We start from the raw sequence: 25341 nt of genomic DNA on the forward strand, positions 1-25341 counted from the left end.
CAGGTTATGTTTTCATCATTTTAAAGCTTTTACCATTTACCTGATTTCAACTGCTCAGTGCAAAAATGTCATCTTTTTTTTCTTTCCTTTTTTCACTTTGTAGGTTCCTGAGCTGAATGAGTGACAAAATGTTTTGTTCACCAGGAAGTGCTTCTGAATTGTACCCTCTTGTGTTCGTCAAAGCCCTTTCATGCTAATGAGCCGCAATTTTTATTTAATATCGGGTTAGTTCTAAGGACAAGGTGTTACACATCCAACTTGCCAGAGTTACATTCACATTGATGAAGTTAATTCCACTTGTGTCTGTGTTGTCCCATGCTCAATAGAAACTATCCAAAACTACAAAAACATAGTCACTTAATTTAATATTAGCAAATTTGCTGTGTAGCTGTGACTTAAATCCAAAAGATTAGACAGCTAAAGCCCGGTGGTTTGCCAGTGACATTTTTTAACCTGCTTTTTACAACTGCCTCCCCCTTTTCCAATCTCTCCTTCATCCCTGGCTGATGGTGTGTTGATATGACTCTTCAGGAATGGTAGCATGCCATGCATTCCAGCAGGTGCCTGGGATGGAGTCTTTCCCTCCATACCATACCAAAGAGGCCTGTCTCATTGTCTGGGTAACCCTCCATAGCGAGTATGTGTGTGCAAGAGTTAAGGCAAGTGTGGTAGGTTGATCTGACACGAGATTGTACTATCGCTGCTGTCTGTCTGTGTGTGTGTGTGTGTGTGTGTGTGTGTGTGTGTGTGTACATGTGTTTTTTTGTCTGTATGAACGAGAAAGTCAGAGACCTATACCTCCTTACGCACGTGTTTTGTAGCAAAACACAAGCGGAAAATCAGAATGTCACCGCTGCTTGGGATACCAACTGCGCCTAACTTGTGAGTGCAACTTATTAAAGGTCAGACGGAGGAAAAGGGGGCTGGATTTAGACAAGAAAAAAAAAAAAGACCAAACAATTTGCAGTGAAAACACTCTGTACCGTAAAGTGTGGGTTTAAAATGGCAGATTAAAATAAGTAAAAATACATGTGCTTTCTTGCCCTCCCTCCTTGAGAAGAGATGTTTACTGCCATTAATCTGTGCTGCTCCCCTGGAGTGACTAATCAGAGGATGGTGTCAGCCTCATAAACGCTCCAGCTCTAACCCTCGGTCGGCTCTTCCCTACAACTGCCACCTTCTGCAAGGTCATGTGAGCAGGCTCAGGTCTTGAGTGTAAATACGCGGTGCTGAGTTAGTGAGGGCTTCGCAGCGCCCACAGAAAACAGCTCATTATGCTCATAACAAAGAACACAATGTTAAGAAGAAGAAGAAAACTGAAATCAGTCCAGGCCTCTGTTACTGCAGAGGCATTCACACCCAGATGAGGGAGGGTGTGTGTTGGTGTGTCTGTGTGTGTGGTTGTGTGTGTGGTTGTGTGTGTGTGCGTGTGTGTGTGTGTGTGTGTGTGTGTGTGAGTGAGAGAGAGAGAGAGAGAGAAAGAGAAAGAAATAGCTGCTCACATGTCTACATGAAACGAGATGCACACAGACAACACAACATTAACTTTCAGCACAAACAGGGGTGGGTCTGTCATGCAGGCGAACTGAATATACTGTCTGATGGTATCTGAATGAACAATGAGATGAGATGCCGGCTGTTTTAATGTTGAGACTAATGACCTCAAATCAACGTCTCTCGGCAAATGGAGTGATTACACGGCCAACGATTCTCTCCAAGAATCTGAATGAGACATTTTCATATTCACATTCACGATCAAACAATCACTTACCCAAGACATGAGAAATTCTAGATGGTAACACATATGGAAAATCTGCAACACTTACAATAACACAGTGGAGTGAAACGGAGAGAAAGGAATGGACAGTGAGAGTGAGAGAGAGAGAGAGAGAGAGAGAGAGAGAGAGAGAGAGAGAGAGAGTGACTGAGCAAGAGGGAGAAATTAAGGGAAAGGCAGGATACTAAGAGAGGCAGGCAGAGAAAACTAGGTCAAGTCACATGACTGGGAGATCAACTGCAAGCAGGATTAAATTTCTACAGCATGTGGTCATTTACAAAACAAATGTTGACTGTATTTTCTATTTCTTCTGTGTGTGAGTGAGTGAGTGAGTGAGTGAGTGAATGAGTGTCTGTATGTGTGTGTGCGTGTGTGTGCATGTGTGTACGTGTGTGTGCATGCGCACATGTGTGTGTGTGTGTGTGTGTGGGTGCCTGTGTGTGTGGGTGTACGACTGTGTGCACGACTGCGTGTACGACTGTGTGTGTGTGTGTGTGTGTGTGTGTGTGTGTGTGGGTAGAGGACGCAGAGTCCAGAGCTAGGCGGTGTAACAGAGTAAATGGTGTTTTTGGTTGGTCGAGACATGGAGCAGATGAATAGACGTGGACAGCTGCTAGAGAAAAAAGCAGTTGCCTCACAGACAGGAAGCCAGGCTGTCTGGCAGCGCTGGAACAGGAACAGAGTCAAAGGGATGGGCATCTCTGTAGAGATATAACCAGACAGCATGTGATACTTGCAAAACACACAATTTCTTCTTTTTTGAGACCACAAGGTGTCAAACAGCGCACTGTGTAATTCCACGCAGCATACTCGATTTACCATTTGTTCACTAACAAGTTTTTGGAATATCTATATGAAGAAAAGTGAAGCAGAGCAAGTTACATTAAAATAGGCAGGAAAGAAACAGACACATGATGAATGTCTTTCTTACAGACAAATGCATTTTTTTTTTACAAAATAAGGTCAATATAAAACCTACAACATGAAATGAGATGAAGGAAAAAAGGAGGTTGAGTGAAGGTGGATGACTGCTGATGCATCATGGGTAAACCTCTATACTTGTGACTAAGATGTGCACTTAATAGAAGGTGACATCTCATGAAAGGCAAATGCCATGGCCCTCAGCGCAGAACAACAAGAGAGAGAAGGAGGGGAAAAAAAAACATTGGGTAGCTGTCAATCAATTGTGCAAACAGAAACTAATCTAGTCATAAGCTCACTAAGTGCATGAGAGCTTGGACTGTAAAATGCCAATCATATTGTTTCTTTTTTTTTTTTTAAACCGATGTGTGGACATTTCAGGAAACCGTATCTTTAAGGCATCTAAAACTAGGGGGAATTTTTCATGTGTAACAGCAAAATGTTAAGATACCTAGTTCTCGTCTGATATAAGCACTTCGAGTAACATCATCATTAAGGTAAGACTTGTGAAAAGTAAGACACACTGAAGAACGGTCATGCTTTAAAACAGTTTAAAACAATTGAGAACAGTTTACAGTAGCAGAGAAAACCTTTCACTTTTTAGGGGTGTTGAGTGGAGCAGACAAAAAGGTTATAAGAGCACTAACCATTCTGACCTTTAACTGCACCACAGACCTGATTCAAAATCAAACAGCTGTTGTTACAACCTCTCCTTTTTTTTCTTTTTACTGAAACCTTCTGAGACTCTGACACCACTTAGACTTTTGTTTGGTGGTATTCACTTTATTTACAAAACAACGGCATCGAGTCAGCATCTACAATTAAATTTTTTTAGATGCTCTTGCGATTTGTCTACGCTGGGTCTCCAAAACTTTTTTTTTTTTTTTGCTGACTAATGTCTAAAAAAAAAAAAACCCTTAAATTCAAGGGAACAAATAAATTTGTCAGCTGTCAGTGACGACTGCTAACCTGATTGCAATCAGTTAGTGTACATGACATGGGAGAGGAGAGGGGAAAAAGTCAGCCTTAGAGGAAAAAAGGCTTATCTCTTCTAACAGATCCTAAGCAGGGGAGACAGAGCGTCATATCAGTTTAGGAGGGAAGGCTTACTCTGAAAGCTGAACTAAAGCAGCAAAACCCATCTGAGTCAGGAGATGCAAGGTGACCCTATAGGCAGCTACGAGGTTGATCTTCGAAGAGAGTGAAATGTAACGTCCGTGCATGCCTGCGTCAGTGGGCGTCTATTTCTATCTGTGTGTGGGTGTGTTTGTGTGTGGGCACTTGTGTGTGTCTGCACAAGTGTGTGTGTGTGTGTGTGTGTGTGTTTATGTATGTGTGTTAAGAGAACAGCTTCAGATCACCTCAGTCTCTCTTTGTCCCTCTCTGCGTGGTTCACAGGTTATGGTAGGGATCACTACGCCGGTGTCCTGAGCCTTTACGGACCGTTCTGGCTACACTGTAACGTGCTTGCTCCTCTCTAGGAAAGCTGATGAGTGACATAAAGCGTTATGATACCACGTCGCTGTGTGAGGAGTATGGAAAGAGTGTGTGCTGAGGGGTGAGGACTAAATAATGCAGAAGCAGAGAGACACAATCCACACACACATACACACATGCAGAAAGAGAGAGAGAGAGAGACAGACAGGCAGACAGACAGAGAGAGAGAGAGAGACAGACAGACAGAGAGAGAGAGAGAGAGAGAGAGAGAGAGAGAGAGAGAGAGAGGAGGTACAGTGACGATGTGCCCATCAGCCTCTCCCTGCTGTTCCTCGTTCAGTGAGGCAGAAAGATGTAGGCCATCTGCACAGCAACACAGAGAAAATAGCTCTGCACGCAGACAGAGGGGGACACGATTAACCAACTGGCTGCATTTTTTTCCCCCTGTCTCTCTCTCTCTCTCTCTCTCTCTGTCTCTGTCTCTCTCTCTCTCTCTCTATCTCTCTACATTCAGTCAGAGAGATATACAGGCAGATCATAAAAACCACAGGTTTTTAAAAATTAAAACACACCGTCTCAAGGCAAAAAAAGTACACAGAAAATCCAGTCTAAGCAGATGACTAGGCAACAGCGAGAGAAGGGCAGAGGAGAAAAAAAAAAGATTTAAAAAAAAAAAAAAAAAAAGAGCAAAGTGAACTGTCTTCAAGAAATGTATGACAGTTTAAGATATGTGTGGAGTTGGACTTAATATTTCATATCACAGCCTACATCTGTGTGGTTTTATCTGCAGAGAGAGGCGTACGCAAACACCACCGATGCAATAGGTGCTTCAAAAATGCAAACGTGAAACCTCAAATACAAACAATGCAACAAACATATATAGGCTAGACCTTACACCCCAAGGCAGTGATGACCTTTAGTACTATATAGAGTTCTGTAAACCAAGCGTGAGTGCATACAAACTTATTGTATATGAATTCATTATACCTATTGGTTCAGATCACTGCGTCTTTTGTGGGTTTTGACCATGCGTTTGACAAAGATTTCACAAATAGAAATCAATCTTTTATGGAAAATAATGAACAGATTGTTTTTTTATCTGCTGGCAAGGTTAAGCAAAGCAACTGAACACAACTCGTTCTTTTGAACCAAAGGTACGCTAATGGAACACAAAGCAGTGCAAGGCCAGTGTAGCCATTTCAAATGGAACAATTTTAATTGCAGTAGAGTTAACAAGAGGAAAAAAACGAAGAGTAGAGCATTCAACAGCGATATGATCTCGTTCTGTGTGATAGGATCTAACGTAACGCAATCCCTGAAAGGTGAAACTCGCAAACTAACATCTTGGATTTACTTGAGGTTTCAGCCGAATCTCAGGAGAGCACGAACACAGATTTCAAACACGCGTGTCTTTCGTCATTAGAACTCTCCTACCCGTTAGTCATACCCTCCCCTGATGAATCTATGACCGCCCATGCTACATCTTTACTTTGAGAGGAGTCAGGATTCATTACACTATTCGTTTTCTCCCTTCAGTCAGTTAAAAACAAATCTAAGTGTGTGTGTGTGTGTGTGTGTGTGTGTGTGTGTGTTTTTAAATCAGGATTCCTTTGACTAAAGCTTGAGCGTCTGTGGTTGAAGTGTCAGGTTTTTACAGGCAGTTTTTCTTACGCTTCTGTTAAGCCTGGCTCCACAGCCATGCAACCTCTCACTTCTGTGCCACTTAATTAGCCTGACTGCACAAAGGGGAGTTGGTCGCATGGGCCCAATTTATCCAACAATAAAAGACTGGAATGACTCAACCTGCACTGTAATGGGACTCTCCCCTTCATTTACGTGCCTGCAACACCGGGGAGACTTTGAAGATGCTGAGAACAGACTACAGAAGGAGGAAGGAGAAAAAAAAAAAAAAAAAAAAAAAAACAGAATCAAAGGAGGGACCCTTAAATTCCAGGGAATTTCTCCAGATGTTTTAAAACTATTCGCTGAAACACTCCAGATGTGCCCGCGTTCTGTTCCCTCCCTCTAACAACTAACTGCTTCAGGACTCTTCCTCTCATGCTCTCTCTCTCTCTCTCTCTCTCTTTCCCTCTCTCTCTCACCTTTCCTCTTTCAGAACAGATACCTTCTTGCTCAGGCATTGTTGTAACTGTTTCTTGTAGTTCAGTCTTTCCGCCTCTTCTCGCTGCATGTGGTTTACTCCTGCTCTTCCTTTATGCTGTTTGAAAGTGCTCTTATGTGCCAATCATCCTACAGACTGTTTGAAAGTACTTCTATGTGCCAATCATCCTACAGGCTGCGACCTGACTTCGACCCCTGACCTCCCCCATCTCCCAGACAGCACACACAAGCACTGTAAGCCTGTCTACACATTCTGCTGAGTCTGAATGCTTAAAATTTAGCTATGCAGACATTGCAAGACATTACAAACTCGCACACGCTCACACACACACACACACACACACACACACACACACACACTCACACAAACCCCTCCAGTCTGTTCTAGCTCTGATCTTGCCTGTATAATCCGCACCCTTCTCACGTTACTGATTCCTGGCTGAAACAGAAGAAACCATCTTAAATGTGACACTTGAACTTGTTGGGGCTGTTTCTGCAGGCGCTGGAATGTAAGCCCTGTGGTATGCAATGCGTTGATGACAAAGACACTGCCAGCGCCTGCTTGCCTGTTTGCCAGCAAAAAAAAAACTTGTTGCTCAATTCTCTCCCGAGGTCTTTCTTCCAATAGAAAAGCTCAGAAACCATCAACAGTACAAAGGTTAGTCAATCTGAAGGACTGCCTCTCACACGGGCGCGGATCTCCCTTTGAATGAAAACTGAGGTTTTATAAATGCCTATCTAGTGTAAACAAATATCGGTGGAAAGCTGCCAAGCTCTAATCGTATCAAATCACTTTCACAAAAGGCTGCAGTGGAATACAAGCATAGTGATTGTGTGAAGTGAATCAAACACAAGTATAGTAATCACTCCAGGCTCGGCCCCGCCCCTGCCCTCACCTCCACCCGTCAGCCGACGGCACGATGACTGACAGGTCGCAGTCACAGACTCTCAGAGAAGAGACTGAGAGACACACTCAGGCACGGAGAGACAGAGATGAGCAGCCACTTGTTGATGAATGAACTCACGCTGAATGGTGCTCACGGTAAAACGGGGTGATAAGAGGCTCACTCTTTTCCTCTTGGGGTGAGAGCAAAGGGGTTACTCGGTGACTAAACCCATCTAACTCCAGAGAGGAGCTGGACTGTAAAGCCATGCTGCATGAACATTTGTCCCCATTAGCACCTTTCAAACCAGACAGTCAAACTTACGTAACACGTGGCGCTCTCTCTCTCTCTCTCTCTCTCTCTCTCTCTCTCGCCAGCTAACGCCGTACCCCTCCCCCCCCCCTTCCACCCTCCCGGGCTTCGGGCTGGGAAAACGTATAGGATATACACCGAGAGTGACATGGTAACGTTTAGGCCCAGGTGAGAATCTGGCCCTTTGCCTCGCACAGTGTCTGTGGAGGGGGGGGAGGGAAGACTTGGAACGCGCTGGGCTGGGCGGGGGGTGGGGGGGTTGGGGGGGGGGGGGGTCTTGCGGAAGAAGGAAGGAGTCAGACCTGGAGGCGTTGACAAACAGTAAATCATTTCTGAGAGCGCACTGAGAAAAATAGGGACGTCTTAAAAAAAAAAAAAAAAAAAAAAGGAAAAAAAAAATACAGATGTTGATGAGGAAGATAACATCTAGGATCATGACATTTTTTTTTAAAGTAACACACAGGGGGGAAAGAAAAAGGAAAAAAAAAAACGTAGCATGAACTCCAGTCATCTAACACTTCCATACAAATCCTTCATCTTATCTGTATTGTGTCGAGCGTATTTTGGTTTCTGTAACGGATCTCGGTTATCATAATTGCAATCATGGCCCTTAATCTGCCTGGTTGGTTTAAGCTCTCCAGTGTAAGCTGCAGCATTAGTGGTCAAAGCCACACACACACACACACACACACACACATATACACACACATGCTGCAGAGCAAACACACTCTCTCTCTCTCTCTCTCTCTCTCTGTGTTGCGCTCACAGTGCAGGAAGCAAACTGTCTGTGTGTGTGACATTGGGAGCCAGCTCCTTGCGTTGCTGTTCAGAGCCATCAGACGCTGCACAAACACTTCTGTCCGCACGAGTCACAGAATGACACTGTGGCTTTACAGCAGGCCAGCAGCTCTGTGTCAGGTTTTCCAAAGAAAGACACACAAAACTACATCACTCTGCAATAAATGCTGGTGCTAGCAGGATTAAAAAATGTACTATATTTGGTCGACGTTTTGAACACAGTTAAATTAACAGCTCCGCAAACGATGTTGAGAGCTGTGGTCTGGGAGTGAAAACAGCCACTGTAGACCCACCTATGTCCAGCGCCCTTTCATAGTGCAAAGCCTCTAGCCAGTGCATGACTGTCTCTATCCAAAACCCAGTAAGCATGCATGAATGGCAAAATATCAGCTACTCTTCTGCCAGAAAGCACAATGATCACCCAACTAAACAGGCTAGCACATTGTGAGGTGACAGACGTAGTAGCATGCAGCCCCTGTTAAAAATCCCATTTGGAAACACAATGAAGCTTTGAACACACGCTTGCACTCACACACACTTACACACATACTCACACGCACTCTAACACGCAAAGAAATTTCCCGTGCGAATATGAAGACGGATTTTATTATATCGTAACATGCTGATATGTATGAAGCAAAAACACGTCTTGTAATAAAGTATAGTATGTTTGCACTATTGCCTAGGATTTCACAACTTCAAGCTTCATTTTCATCGTATTTATTGAAACTCTTTCGACGCGCATGAAGATCTAGTTTACAAGGATCTAGTTTACAAGGATCTAGTTTACAAGGAATGAAGAAGATGAGCAGGTCCATCACAACGATCAACAAAACGCTGCCCAAAGGTTTATCCAAACCAGTATTAATATGTCACCTAAAAGAAATTTCCCTCGCTGTTGTAAAACCATGTGAGCAGTGACATGCGCTGAGTCTCAAACAACGAGTGGACCGCTTACGTAAAGCGGTCAGTTTAACTTTACGAATACAAGCACTTTACCAACATTGCAACATATATCAGGTAGTGACTGGCTAAAAAACACAGACTGCATGCCTGAAGGCAAATTCTTCAGAAGATAAAACATGCTGAGAGTAAAGGTCAAGGTCTGAGGTGCAAAGTTCAACCCTGCACTTATAGATAAAGAATTCTCACTACTGTGAGGCAGAGAAACACACAAATTATTAACAAGGCTTACACAAACCCCTATGATATGTAAGCACACAGCCTGTTGTTCTGTTTCTCAAGGTAAAAATAACCAAGCAACAAGACTGAGCAGCACAGATATGCATTACCTCACTTACTAAGAGCCGTGCTGTGAGTGGAGGCTTAATGCACTACAGACCTACAGATCCTCTTTGAAAAAGTGACTCGTCAAATTTTGTCTAATGGTGATTAACTGAAAAAAAAACATGACTAATTACCAGTAATGGTTTCTTTCATAATCGCATAAGCGTAGTGCATTTGGTTGAACCGTGCCTGGCAGGAGAACATCAGGTAAGTAATCAAAACAAAAAAAAACAACAAAAAAAGAAAGAAAGAAAGGAAAAACAACTTTTGGTGCGGTGTAGCAGTAAGGCTGGAGATGAGCGAGAGAGAGAGAGAGAGAGAGAGAGAGAGGAAGAAAGAGACAGAGCACTATCACTTTAAGCCATTAACTTTCTCTATAAATCTCCTTCAATAAAAATGGCAGCTGTAGCCCCCCTCACAAAAGGGAGCCAAAAGCGTCGGCTAAGGAACACAAAACTGCCCGGCTATAAAAACCCCAACGTGTATGTTTTTAGTGGTGCAGAGCCAAGCCCTCCCATCCCTCTGAAACATATCCACTCCCAGTCTTACCTTTGTTCCTGAATTACTGCCGGCAGAGGAATGCGCCCCTCCGCACAACTATGAATGTCAGTTTCTCATTACAGACCATGAACTTCACTAGTGAGGGTGGAGGAGAGTGTCACCTTCTGTTGCCCAAATGCAGCACCCCTACCACATCCAAAACACTAAAACAGTGTCTGTGCCCCACCACCCCCCGACCCCCAAGCAACTTACTCTCATAAGAGTAAATAAGACTAACACTGATAAAATCCTTAAAACCAGAAGCTCTTAGCCGTACTGAATAAATAGTTTACAGTATGAGGAATCCAACACTAACTCTTTATACAGGTGATTTTTGCTGTTCGTTTTCTGAGGTCCAGGTAAAACGTGCAAAACCTTAGGAGTTCCAGTGCATAATGGTCCTTTTTGGCTTCAACCAGAGGTACCTGTAAGGCATTGTAGTTTTCCTGGATATCAACTTTTTTTTAATATGCTGCAGGTACTACAGCTAAAGAGTTAATCCACTACTCTCTCATTTCAACTCCATTTCAATCCTACAAATATCAGACCTATTCAGTGTGAGAGCAAACTTCTCACCTGGTTTACCAAAGGCACACACACGCTAAATATGTTTGTTTATCCTACAGAAACAAGGGAAGACACGCAGACATGAAAAAATCAGTTAATTCAAAAATTTTTTGAGGACTTGAATATCACTGAAAATTATCTATATGCTAAATGTAATTTAGACAGATTTTATAATAGTTGTACTGCCTCATTATTCCGGTCATTCTGACACTGTTCTGTTTTAGTTATGGTAACTAAAAAGATACACCAAACCCAAAATGAGGCCCCAAGCTTGGTCAAAAGGACATACTATAATGCTAATTTAGAAAGTTTTTGTTAGCAGTTTCAAGAGCTCTACTGTGTCTTAATGTCATTTATTATTTAAGTAAAGGTTTACAGCAAGTTCAGTAAGATACGACATCAACATATTTTGAACTACCCGGTTAAACAATAAACTGTATCTTTAATATGTGAAAGCTAATAAAAAACACGCACATAAGACGTATCGACTAAGCTCTGATTTTTATTCCAGAAAGGACTAAATGAAGCTCCCCCCATGACTCCATACCCAAGACCCATCTAACAACAAACAACAGGCCTTTCTTCATGTACAATGATATGTGTCAATGTGTAACACGACTCCCTCATAAAAGAAAAGCAGACACAATACAGCGCTTGCCCACAGTTCCGAGGCTTTTGAGTGTGGGGGGGGGGGGGGGGGTGATTACTGTAAAGTCCTGGTGGTTTAGGAGTGTATTTTGCACGAAGACTGGTGTGTGAGTATGAGCTAAACTGTGTGTGACCCCATGCACATGAACTTGTCGGTGTAAGATTGCACAAGTAATGTTACACTCATTAGTGTGTTCCGTGTCCCTTCAGCACTGTATAAGTTCTGTGAGCGAGTGTACGTCCTCAAATATGTGGGTACATCAAGCTTTGCATGTGCAAATTGTTCATACAACAAGGGTTCCAGGCAGACATTCAGCTGGATACCTAATAATAGCCCTTTTCTTTGGTTCTTGTTCGGAATATGTTAATAAAGTTGTGCACTTTATATGTATGAAATGTTACAGTAACAGCCAACGAAAACTGAAGTAAGACATTAGTAACAGGCTCTGCCGTTAATACACCGTTAATACACACGGCCCTCGTGTTTAAACGTTCCTCAGCGTATCAACCTCTAATCACGATTATCACTGAAGAGAGATTTAAAACAGAATTAAGATATTTGATATTAACAAGTCATAATAATTTTATTACCTCTGATTTTAATTATCTCAGGGTAAACAATTCGCAGATCAGAAACTTTGTTTAGGACTGTTATGAATACGAAATGTTTAATTTTAGGCGCGCGTTTAATAAGCGTACTAAAACCACACCTTAATATTCCCGTTAACGACAGTGGTAAAGCAGACACACGACTAGAAGTTCACTTGAACTTAACAAGTTTTCATAAAGGAAAAAAACCCAAAGCTGTAAGCGAACTGTCCAGACGTTTTCACAATTCATACGCGGCGTCTCGCTCACAGGTACGATTCACAGAACAGAAGTTGACCAAAGTTCTTTTCAGCTCTCCACCCGTCTCTAGTTTTGATGGGAATATTCGATATATTAGGGTCAACTGAGTATTTGAACCGTCAAAAGCGTTTCTAAAGCAACTATCCCCGTGTAAACCAAACGCGAAGATGTTCACAACAGATACATTTCACTGCACAAGTTCTTACGTGCCAGATGTGGCTTTCGTGTGATAGTCTTAATTATGATACAAAAGCATCTACAAAGCTGCATACTGAGACATCACTGCCAGGTCTGCTCTGGATCTGGCTACTGTACATTATATGCAATCAGTTTAATATAAGACAGAATCATTCGTCTGGAAGAGCAAACAAGACGCCACACGAGCCCTAAATAAGCCATCAAAATATTTGATGAGAACAGTTAGACTGCAATGCGATGACAGACGGGCAAAGCCAAGTAAAAATTCGATTTAAATACCACGTGCAGCAGACTTCGTTTTACAGCGCATCAACTACGGAGATGCAGATTAAATCAATTTAACAATTTCAAAATATTAGCCCACACCCGGTGCGATACACTGCAGACAAGAACAACAGAGAATAAGAAAGTAACATTAGATGAATGAAGAATCTCTGTAATCAAAAGAATCATGTCATCAGCTCCGATAGCAAGCAGACGGCACTGTACGCTAACGAACGAGCCTGTCTGTCGCCACCTAAGTTTTGTGTTTACTTCGATTCTAAGTTATATCTTACATATTGTGGGGAACGTCGTAAACATAATACATATTTATTTTTCGTATGCGTTTTGAACAACCGTGTTGTCCATTAAAAAACAGTAGAGGATGCAAAGTGTACAATAAAATTATGTCGGTTATGGAAGTGTTCGGAAAGAAATGTTTAATTTGATACAGTCTAAAATCCCTCCCAAAACAAAACACAAAAAAAAAACATTTTCACACGGGGAAACTTACCCAATGACAAGAAAGGTTTGGTTTCCATGTCTGGTGGGTTAGCTCATGCCAGCTGACACAACCGTGTATTGAGATTTCGGGTTGAAGACGCCGGTGTCCCTATTAATGACGATAAAGACGATCCAGTGGGTAGAAGTGACAGTCTAGAAAAGCCGCGTTCGACAGTGTCAAAAATTCACTTTATGTTACTACTTCTGTTTGCTCAAGCTCTCCTCGCGCGCTCTCGCTCTCTCACTCAGTCTACAACTCGTAACTATTGCTAAAGGGACCCAATCAAGGGGGACTCTCACCAACGCACTCAGAGCTGCAACGACGTAGATAAGAGGGTTTGTTAACTCCTCCTGCGCTGTTTCTCTTCCCTAAATTTTAACAACCTGTAGACTGTCAGTGTAAACTAAAAAAAAAATCGTACATCTTGAGGAAGCAAAGATAATGGAAGATAATCATCTTCATCGGGGAGGTGTGTTCTCGCGATAAATAGATTTTTTTTAATATTGCTACCACTACCGATTTGTACAGCATTCAACGTAGAATATTAAGTGTAACTTCCATACGCTCTCAAATATTACTCAAGAATGAATAAACCGTAAAAACAGATATACAATCAAACTGGTACTTGTACAATTGTATAATCTGGTACAAAGTATTTTAGCAATATTCTGTCAACCAGTTTAAAGACTAATGGTGCCAGTAAAAACTGCATGAATTAAGTGTAATTTAGTTCTCCTCAGTAAAACTACAGATTACATTATAACTTAATACATGTAATAGATTAAAGCCACCTAAATGCAGAGATCCAGTTAACACAATTAAGTATGATTAAAGCCAAAAATCTGCCCACAAAACTGCAGTATTATGACTTTAATGGAGTACGCTCCACGAAGTTCATTTTACTTGGGTTTATTTTTGACTGCATCAGGGATTATGAATTGTTTAAGGAGACATACGTAAATCTGGTGACGTCTGTGTTTGTCTTTGGTGTGTTCGTGTGTGAGTCTGTGGGCTATACATCACTATCACCATTTTTGGTTTTTATCCCATTTGTTTTTGTTTATTCCATCAATCAAATTTCTTAAAACATATTCATAGATTACTTTTGCGTCACTTTTGGGACATTAGTTCACAAGGCCATTCACTTTTACGGCCATTCTCACAGTGTAGGAATCAAGAGTATGTTGAATGTGTTTGAAGAATAATGGAACAGTACGATGAGTACCAATGGAGAGGATCCTGTTTTAGTATCGATGAACTAAGGAATTTAAATTGGATATATTTTTGTCATTATGAGTTCCCTGAATTTGCACCAAGAAATTCCCCAACAACATGAACATATATACACAGTCCCTAGAAAGCAATTAATTACAGTAATTCCAAAACACATTTTAATTATTACATTCATATGTGCGCACTCCAGCATATTAGTGAAATGACAGGTGACCAAAACCCTCTATTCTGTTTCTGAAATCATGTTATTTTATACTGAAACCAGCATGGTTTTCTTATTCTACCGTGCGTTTTCCTACTGCATATGCTGGCATTTGCTGCATTCACAAACCATCTGCATACATAAAAAATCAATGGATCCATTGCAGATGCATCATACTTGGCTGCTATGGAACAGGCCACAGCAGCGTACTGAATTTACATAACGTAGTGTGCATTAGCACAGAGAGAACTAGGTCATTTATCCATCATTACAGGCCTGTCATTTGGTCTGAGGCATAACAGTTTATCTTTTATTCAGTATGGTGTTTTGTACTCTTCCACTATAGATTATACACTATGCATAGAGCTTGGGTTTATGTCCTTAAAAATTACTGCTATTAATGTATTAGTGGTCATAGAGGACCGAGAGAGATGTTAGAGGTAATCCAGAGAGAAATTGTGGTAACAGCATAACAGAAGTTATCCTAAATCCTTTTCGCACATCAGAGCATATACAGTGGGTATGGATCTATATACATCGAGTCCTGAGGCCACCCCAAAGGCCTATGTACATGCAGCCTATCTCCTTGCACGTTTGAAGGTGTTCATTGCGGTTTGACGGCAGGAGGATACATAATTAATGCTGCACACAGCGCATTACAGATCAAAGGCATTTGTCGACACTGTGCAATAAACCTAAAGTAGGCGTGTCTGAGCTCTAATTCTGTGTGTGTGTGTGTGTGTGTGTGTGTGTGTCTGTGTGTTCTTGATGAACGATGAGACATGAAATTATAGAGATTTCTTTCCCTTTACGCCCCGTTGTTGCTTTAGGGAGCCAAATGGGACATGTGCACACCCGGAGATTTGGGACTGTGGGTAGATTTGATATGAGCTTCTGTTTTCTCCATCTTCAGCACTCTTTGCTGACATCTGTTGTGTAACTATGTACGTGTGAACAATGCTGAGGTTGTTGTCATTACGCCCTATTGACATACTTTATGGGCCTCTCTGCCTTTGGCTCAGTGATTCTGTGTATTGAGAGTATGAGGGCATGCCCCCAACTTGTCGACTGCGGTAAATAAATCAATGAGATAGGGTTCAAATGAGCTTTCATCTGTGTACAAATGTGGTTGATGTATTGTCATAGACAAGTTTATGTTATTTAAATATTTATCTGAAATGTAACATTACTAAACAGACTAAAATCATGTTTTCATCTCGTGTCACTCACTCCCATTTGCACATCTAATCAGTTTCATATTTCCACTACGAGAGGGTTTGCTACAGAGGGTCAGAGGCACCAGCCCACCCCCAAAAATAGCACAGTGTGAATAAGTGGATGAAAAATGCACATGCTTATTGGAATCATGTGCTCTGCCTTAGAAATCTAGAGGGAGAGGGAAAGAGAGAGAGAAAAAAAAATACTGTCCATTGTTTTTCTCCAGACAATGTGGGAGGTCATGTATCTAAAAACCTAAAGAGGATAGGTTTTCTCTGAGCTCCGGAAAAGACACTCGCAAGTAGTTACGTCTCTCAAATGCTTCCCTGCTCCACACATTTCCTGTGGAAGCAAACGATACATACTAGTCAAAACAGCACACTACCGATACCCGAGTGTAATAATCCAGCAGAGAAGAAGAATGAGTGAAAGTAAAAAGACACGTGGAGGTGAGAGTGCTTTGGTCTGATGCTTAGCCTTCTTAATGTAGCGCCTGATCTTAACTGAGAACGTCAAATGTGAAACAGAAAAGACAACAGAGAAAATCATACGAAATCATAAATCAAGTGATGTGTCGATATTATGATGTCTTTTCTTTGTAGATGTGCAACCCCCCCCCCCCCCCCCCCCCCCCAAAAAAAAAAAGAATTTTAATGGTGGCTCCTACTACGTGGAGGCCCACACCAGTGATGTTTTGGCGTGGTGATTACAGAGTACAACTGTGTTCTGGCTCAGATGGATATTTCGCCTTGGGCCAGCACTCTGTAATCTAAGACAGACACAACACACAACACACTCTTTTAAACGCTTCAGTCGCCCGGTCTCTCATCTGCCCACAACACCGAGCTATTTAATCCTTTTCTTTGGCCATGATTAATAGCTGCCTGACCTGTGACCTCCTTGCATATAAATCTCAGGAGGGTGTTTTGGCTCTCTTAATCTCTTCACACTCCAGAACTCTCCTCTGCATGTGTCTCCACACTCAACTGTTTATAGTGGAGCATCTCTATTGCATTCTCCACTTTAAATAATGTGTTTCTGCCTTAGGGGGACACTGCCATGACAACCTCCTCGGAGAGAACGGTGACAGTTTTCTTTCGGTTGTTAAGATGGTGATAAATGGAACATGGTCCTTTTGGTTCTCTTTGTGCCTTGCCCATTTAGAACAAACTCATCTATAATAGCCTTTTGCTCTGATGGCACTCTTGTGTTTGTGTGCTCCATCTTTTTTTTTTTTTTTTTCATAATGAGAAACAAATCTTTTTTCGATCCATCCCTGATGCATAAGTTTAGTCATAGATGGGGATTTTCGTATATTGGGGTTCAATGAGACGTTAGATATATTTGTTCTATCTCTAAATCTCTTACTCATGCTTCATAAAAGCTAATATGAAAAAAAGGGGGGGCCCTCAATGTAGATTATTAAAACTGATTCTTTTCCATTTGATAATACTGATGAAGTGAAGCAAATTCCTGCAAGGCCACTGTTGGCTGTAGTATCAGTGCTGAAGAGATTTTTTTTTCTCCTTTTTTTTTTTTTTTTGGACATACAGGCTACTTTGTCATAGAGACTATTATTGGATATGTCATTGAAAATTAAAGGCTTGAATGGTAGGGAGACAGCAGCACTGAGAAAGCAAATCATGTGGTGTATGTGTGTTTGTGTGTGTGTGTGTGTGTGTGTGTGTGTGTGTGTGTGTGTGTGTGTGTGTGTGTGTGTGAGAGAGAGAGAGAGAGGAAAAGAGAGCGCGATGAGAAGACAGGAGAAAAAAGACAGATACTGATGATTTGGCAGGAACACTGGGCTTCTCTCACTTATCTGGCTCAGCTATGGTCAGCAAAGCTTCTTGGTTCACATGCCTTCCTCTGAGAACCCCTGGCTCCTGTCTCAAGACAATGCTGAGGCAGAGGGTGATTCTGTCTTCACAGAGGTTATTACTGGTCCATCAGAAAGATAACAGAAATGAGAAAGGGAACTAAATATATCATACTGTACTGAAATGCATATCTCACTACAAAGGTTCACAAAATGTCATTTTAAAGTTCATGAGAAACTTTGACATACCATCATGCAATAAAATGGCGGGTACGAAGTGGCATTTAATTTTTAAAATTTTTTTTTTTACCCTTTGCCAAAGCACATTAACGTCGGTCATATAGACAGGTAGTCTGAAACGGACGCCCAGTCTCACGCAGGACACTCCGGAAGATTTTACTTGGATTTTTTTAGAATGGATTTTGAAGGCAAATCCCCCCTTGCAAATATCTAGGGTAGTCAGAAACGTGGAAATATAAGGAGCCTTTTCTTTTTGACAGCATCATTGTGTAATGGGATTTAATTTGAGTCTAAGCCAGTTTGAGATGGTGGATTTTTCCTGTGATTGCGGTGATAAGATGATGGCTGAAATAAACTGAGCTGAGGAGAAGATGGCAGAACCGCAGTTCTCTGTGCTTTATTTTCAGTGATGATTAAAGCCCGTTTCACTTAGGACTGTTCCCAATATTAAACATTACGGCACTAGAATTATCTCCATGGCACTTGAGCAGCTGAGGTTTTTTTTTTTTTTTCCATAGCAACAGAAAGTTCTTCTGCAAGAATCTGTGAAATCTAGCCATACATCATTCTTTAAATCAAATTAAGCTAAAACCAGTTACGTTTCAACAGGCTCTATGATAAATAACAGGCACTGTTTTTTATTGCTAAGGGAGACACCTAAGAGATCCACCCCTTTGAATCAGATCGCCTCTCCTCTGAATCAGGTTCCATCATTTCCTTATTACTACAGAGATGGATGGGGCAAAGGGCCTATGTGTCAAAGACCCCACCAATATGAGCACAAGTAATTGAAATTTAAAGGAAAGTGTGGCCATTGTCACTGAAACAGAGACAATTTGGCTGAATATGAGAAGGAGTCCAAGAGCTGAACTCTTTTTTAGGACATAAAAATTGAGGTTGGAAGAAATATTTTCTCTCCAGTAGCTGGATATGATTATTCTAATTAAATTCTCATCTTTCAGAACCATCTAAACTGCAAAACATTCACACAGCCCCCCCCCCCCCTCTCTCTCTCTCTCTAACTCTCTGTCTGTTTCTCTCTCTTTCCTTCACTTTCAAAATTTTTAGGGACAGAAAGAAACTCAACATTTCGAAAAGAGTACAACAAGTACGTTTGTTCTAGGTGAGTTATTGTTTCCCTCGGTGCTGTTTTCCTCATTGCTCTACTGGAGTTCAGCTGGATAAACAGTGACTGTGGAGCCCAGTACTCTTGAGGACACACTGAGTACCACTTAGTCACCGAGGGGCTGACGAAATTGCGACAAACATGCTCTTGCGGCAGAGTAATGGCAGGATTAGAGCACTGCCTGAAAATTCTGAAATCCCTCTATGCAGGATATGACTTTAATGAGCTGCTTAGTCTGAGTGCTCAGTTAATAATGGAGCGATTGCATTTTTTTTTTTTTTATTGGTCCTCTTCACATTTACATATTTACTCGCAATAACGTACAGTTTACCAAAACAATCAAATCAATAAAGAGCTTTTTTCTTTTCTTTTTTTTTTTTTTTATTCTGGCTTCGCTGCAAGTGAGAAGTTCTCATGGAGAATACAGAGAGAAACTGAGATTCCGTCGTGCGTCCCAGAGTTAACAGAGTGACTCCAAGACCTGTGAGATGACTCTATGCGGGCTACAGAGTCTCCCCTCCTTCACACAGCCATTATCTCCTTGTGAGTAGTGAGAGTGTGAGGCTGGCTGCATGCACGTGTGTGTGTCTGTGTGTGTGTGTTTGGACCACACTCTCCCTGTGATTTACAGCCCCACTCTGCCTCTTCTCTCTCTCTCTCTCTCTCTCTCTCTCTCTCTCTCTCTCGCTCTCTCTCTCTCTCTCTCACTCTCTCTTTCTACGTCTGCTGGTCAACCACCACGGTGAAGGCAGCTACCATGGCCAATCCTGGCTGCCATAAATCTGAACACTTCCTTCCACTGTCTCCCACTTCAAGGGAAAGACTGAACTGTTACAAACACCATTAACCCTCTTCCTCTCTCCTCTCCATGCAACACTCCCCCCCCCCCCCCCCCCCCCCCCCCCCCCCCCCACACACACAGTCCCCCCACCCCACACTGAACAGACTGCAGCACAGAAAGACTTAGAAAGAAAGACAAGCCAAGTGCGGTCCCTGCCATCCACACACACCTCTGCCCAACGTCAAAACGCAGCAGCCAGAAAGCCCCAGATCTCATTTCCTACACTCTGTTTCCTACATACCAGAAATGACGTTATTCTCAAAGAATTCAAATGCAAAAAAATCTGCAACAGGAGAGCACCCAAACGCGACAGTGTGAAAACGGTAATTGACTCTGTATGATCTAGTTTGCTTGGCATAAGAGTATTTATAACAAGCAGCCTTAAGCTCTCTGTTATATCATTTAATTTAATTTGAGGGAGTCATTTTAGTTTCTGTGTAATAACAATAGCTTCAGAGCAGAAAACGTTTGAAAAGTTTGCAAGTACGGGTGTCCTCTCGTTGAAAACGGAGTTCTGCCGACTAAGAGCAAATATTTCTTCTAAATAAGAATGTGTTTCTTTTAAGATGGCACAGGGAAAAGTTTTCAAAGCCTTTCAGTGAACAAAAGAATCCCTCTAGATGAGTGAAGCAACTGTGTCCTGGAATGCCAATTTGTGGCTTGCAGGGAAAACTTAGTCAGGGAGGGGGGGGGTGGATGGGCTGAAGGCCTTGGAATAGAGATGTGTTGTCACTGAAACACCCAAATGCATCTATGAAATCTTAGATGAAAGAAAGTGGAGACTGTCAATCAAAACGACAGACCTGCCATGAACTGCAGCACAAGACTGCAGGAAATTCAGACTCATCCAATGTTAGGCACTGACTCTCTTCCTTTAAGTGCATAGACATTACTTGATCTTTTCTGAACCATTTAAGAATTTATGCTGAAAGGGTAGGGTCTTCCGAGGTAATTTTAACATTTTAGTCGGACTTGGGCTGAGCCTGACCGCTGTAGCACAATGATAAAATCGACTTTGCAAGAGCATGTAGTATCTAGAAGGAACTGTGTATAAAAATTCATGTAAAAGAGAGACACATCACATCACTTAGGACATCCAAGTTTAATTCAGACTGTGAGAAGAAGGAAATATTGGAGGAAAATAGCTGAAATTTCCAGTGTGTCTTGATAGTATGTCACAGATTAAGAAGGAGACAGGAGTTGAGTTTTAATGTTAAATTTGAAAAGCAAGTACCCGAAAGATACAAAAAAAAAAAAAAATCATATCAGGTATGTTGGATGGCAGACACCAAAGCATAAACACATATGCCACCAGTGACTTGTCGAATTTCTGTGTTTCAGGTCCAGCCTTGACAGCAGATGTATTCATGTCTACTCAAAGCGTATGATCAGGAAACATTCTACAGGCCTAACAGTCGGTTTCTGTCAACTTCATTTATTTGTTGAAAAACAGCGATGTCACACATTTTTTTTTTTTCTGAATTTACAGAAGGCTTATAAAAATTTTCCCACTGCTCTCCAACACTCTCCTTACTGTTACTATATAAAACACCTCACCAAGAAGCAGACACTCGTTCCACTGGTTATGAGGTCATTAAAATAATGTTTCAGTCAAAACACAGGTCAGTGGTAGCACCTGTAAAAACATGGAGAATTTTTTTTTTTTGAGCTAAGCAAAGTCCAGAAACTTAGATGGGAGGGGGGAAAAAAAACCTAAACTAAACAATAAAGTGACACTTCTTTTTCAAATCGTATTAAGCATGGCTCTCATATCCTGCCACATTTATTTGGCTGTAGACAGCTAAGATTCTGAGGCAAGTGACAGCAAGATGGCTTAATATGACTGATTTCTTTCTATTATGATAATGTGATTGGATGTTCTGCTTGCAAGCACAAAGGCACCAGTGAAAATTCAGGCGTGGAGATTACACTGAAAATGTAGAAGAGGTTTCTGAATGACTAGACTATCATGATATGCTAGCTTTTGATAAAAGGTCGAATTAGCCAGTTACGCTAAGCAACCAAGGGTCAGTTGGCCTCATTTCACAAACAGAGTGGTATCTCGGAGCAAAAGCAGTGCCCCACAGTCACATCTGACTGACGGTCTCTTTGCAAAGAGTGATATTTGAGAACACAAAGAGTGATGTTCACATACAGTTGAATTCACCTGCCAGCTCAATATGTTACATCTGTTCTTAATTAGCATCTCGCTTTGTTTCTAAATCTCGTGAGAGGCTGGCAGATATACGCAAGATGCAAGAAGAATTCCCCATAGACTTTTAGATAATGTGTTTGTCATGTAAATATCCAATACATTCTGTTCATCATTTGTCTTACTGGGTGGATTTTGTAGTGGAAATCAAAATGTTCACTGGTGTGGCCAAGCTATGAATTCTTGGATTTTTTTTGCATATGTTTGATAATATTATTATTTGCAAAGTGTAGCGTAGAAACAAACAAACTAACCACAACAACAAAAAAACATACAGATGTACACACATACATGTACACGCACAAATGTTTGCTATGTACCTAGCAACTACTTACAGACGCATTTCACCATATTTGTATTTTTTTGTTTGTTTGTTTTTTGTTTCGTTTTTTTTTTTCAATAAAATATTCCTAATTGTAAAAGATTGTGCCATGCATCTACTGTGATGGTTTGAATTTTTACATTATATTTTCATACTTGCTATCACTATTAAGTACATGTTACAGCCTAATTTGTATTTGCATATTGGCATATCACTGTATGCTCACATGGATATTACATATATTCACTAGCAATCACAGCACTAAACAAACTGACCCAATTGATTATTCGTTATAATGGGAATGTGAAAATTCTTGAGCTGTGTGTATGTTATTTTGATTTCAATCTCTTTAGAATTTCTAAAAAGAATTTTTATGCCATAAACACAGCGTTCGGACTGTTTGCTGTCCATTGTCAGATTATAGGATTACCATGCAAAACCTGACTATTATATTGCTGTTACTGAGAGGAAAAATTAAAATGAACTCAAACATGAATATCATTTGAATTGAAGAACTGCACACACGTATGTTCCGCGAGGCCGGTGATTTTAAAACGACTCCGTTGGAAACCACATAGAATATCAATTGACTTAATTCATTAAATTTTAATCTATGGTAATTAACTGAATTTTATGTGTGAATTCTTTTCAGTTTATCAGTATATAGATTTTTATTGCCACTGCAGTCAGATTAGTGAACTCCAAACTCCAAAGCAGTGTGACTGTACACGTGTGTAAATAAAACTAGATTTTAAATAAATTTCAATAACACAAGATATTAATCGAATATAAAAAAAAAAAAAAAGCCTCTGTATATAATTACTTGTAGGGGTTCCACTGAGAGCACAGACATCAAAGAATGTTCATCCATCATGCTTCCAAACGTCGACAGATACCTGCACTCTCAGAGAGTTGCTGTCTTTTACATAACACAGCAGAGAGCCAAGCTCAAACGGCAAAAGACTTCAAAAAGCTGCCAACGATTCTTTTTCATCATTCTCTGCCTCTCCAATCTCTCTCTCTCTCTCTCTCTCTCTCTCTCTCTCTCTCTTTCTCTCTCGCTCTCTCTCCTCTTTCGCTTCCACATAACACGCTGTGGATTAGTGTCGCTGTTGGCTATCTGGTTCTCCTTCGGAAGGGCCCCATTTTTTTTCTGGGGGATCTGCCATTTTGTCAGACCAAGGAGGAGTCATCGGCGGGCTAACTTCTTCACACACTGGGTCAGGGGCAGGTCAGCTCCCAGGAACCCCCACTGTCATCTGGGGCAGGAGAACCCCTGGCCATCCCAAACACCCCTTGTCCCACCGCCCTGGCCCCCCCCCCCCTCTTCTTGACCCTCCCCTCTCTGCCCCCATGGCACTGGGGAATGCTCTGAGGGTCATCTGTCGATTGGGGGAGACACTTGGCTCTCTGTTGGGGGTCAGCTATCCTTTACAAGAAGCCCTGTCATCTGCCTTGTGACTAATAGACCAGCATCAGTGACAAGTACTGATGAGTCCCCCCAAGGCAGGAATCCACAAAGCAGGGCCAGAAAATCTAATAAGGCCCTTGACTACCTCAGCTACTCAGGCTTTGTAATGTCGTTTTCACAAGAGTGAGGTGTGAGAGTCAAGGCCGCAGGTGATGCGATCGGTCTTCCTTTCGTGTCAAAGCGTGGGGATGAAAAAGATCACGCAGCTATTAACATAAACTCGTGCGTACGCTGACATAACAGAACAGGTTGCAGGCTTCCTTTGAAATACCTCAGCCTGCTCTCTCCCTTTCTCTCTCTCCCTCTTTCTCTCTCTCTCTCTCTCTCTCTCTCTCTCTCTCTGTGCTCACTAAACAATCTCATCACTCAGCGTTTCAGCTGTGTGGACACAAAAGAGATCGCTAAAAGGGTAAAAAAAAAAAAACTCTCTCCTGATAAAACATTAACAAGGTTTTGCTGTCCCTCTTAGGGGAATTTGGTTCTCTCAAAGACACAGTTATAAGGATCAATACCCTCAATTAATCTTTGAGACAAGATTACAGGGATTGTATTCAGAGTAAAATGTCCACATGAGGCATATGGAGAAATAGGTAGACATGGGAATTTTACAGGAAACAGGAAACCTGTGGATGTGAATGTTCATTTGGGGGGGGGGGGGGGGGGGTTGGGAAAGGAAAACTACACAGCACTGTTGCTCCTCTGGCATAATGTCAACTAGAGCAGAAACATTAATTATTCACTGATGTCATGCATGAATTATGTAATGTGATAGGCTAAACCCACAAACAGCAAATGTAACACACAAACAAACTAGATGCTTGTAAGTGGCAAGGTGAAATCTAAGGGCACATCATTGAGGCAACACTGACAAGACTGACTTGATTTCTGCCTTGGGATCTACAGCAGCGGACACACATTTGGATGAAAGCTATTGGTCAGAAAGAAACAGACAGTCAGTGCTCAGTGAAGTATTATAGCATTTGCCTCAATTATACATACAAGCCACCATATACATTTATTTTATATATATATATACACACAAACCATCTCTTAAATTGTGCTCTGTGACTGATAGCAAAACATTTGCTTGAAAAGGCAAATTAAGTTGTCTTGAGGACCTTTTTAATAATATTGTTTGTCTGTTAATATTATGGATTGTACATTAGTAAATCATATGCTGTCTGTGTTTGTCATAACGTATAGAACAATGCGGCGGGATGGAACGTATTCACTTAGTTGTAAACAAAGCAATAGACTTTGAATATCAGATCGCTTCCAAAATGCTTTGTTCGGAATATGCTGACAATTTTGTCCAACTGCCACAAACTGTTCGTAAGCACTTTCATGCCCTTCACAGAGAAAGCAATGCACGCAACTGATCAAAGCATTGAACTCACTCAGAAAAAACTAACGTTCAGCTCACAATTATAGGTGCATAGGTACATTAGGAATGGGCGAGTACAACGCTATAAGACCATGAAACTGCTGGGAAAAGAAAAGACTGAGTTACTGAGGCCTTCCGAAGAGCATGAGTCAATCGTGGCTGTAATGTTTT

General features: G+C 41.5%; 1 protein-coding gene across 1 annotated transcript in view; it reads right to left on the reverse strand.

Moving 5' to 3' along the window:
• Positions 1–13309, reverse strand: part of rxraa (retinoid X receptor, alpha a) — a 78860-nt gene extending 65551 nt beyond the window's left edge. The window contains exon 1 of the mRNA XM_030767474.1: positions 13115–13309. Coding sequence (XP_030623334.1) covers positions 13115–13142 — 28 coding nt within the window. The 5' untranslated portion in view covers positions 13143–13309. The remainder of the gene's footprint in view (positions 1–13114) is intronic.
• Positions 13310–25341: the final 12032 nt, after the last annotated feature.

This window comes from Chanos chanos, chromosome 3, assembly GCF_902362185.1.
Source record: "Chanos chanos chromosome 3, fChaCha1.1, whole genome shotgun sequence".
Classification (NCBI taxonomy): domain Eukaryota; kingdom Metazoa; phylum Chordata; class Actinopteri; order Gonorynchiformes; family Chanidae; genus Chanos; species Chanos chanos.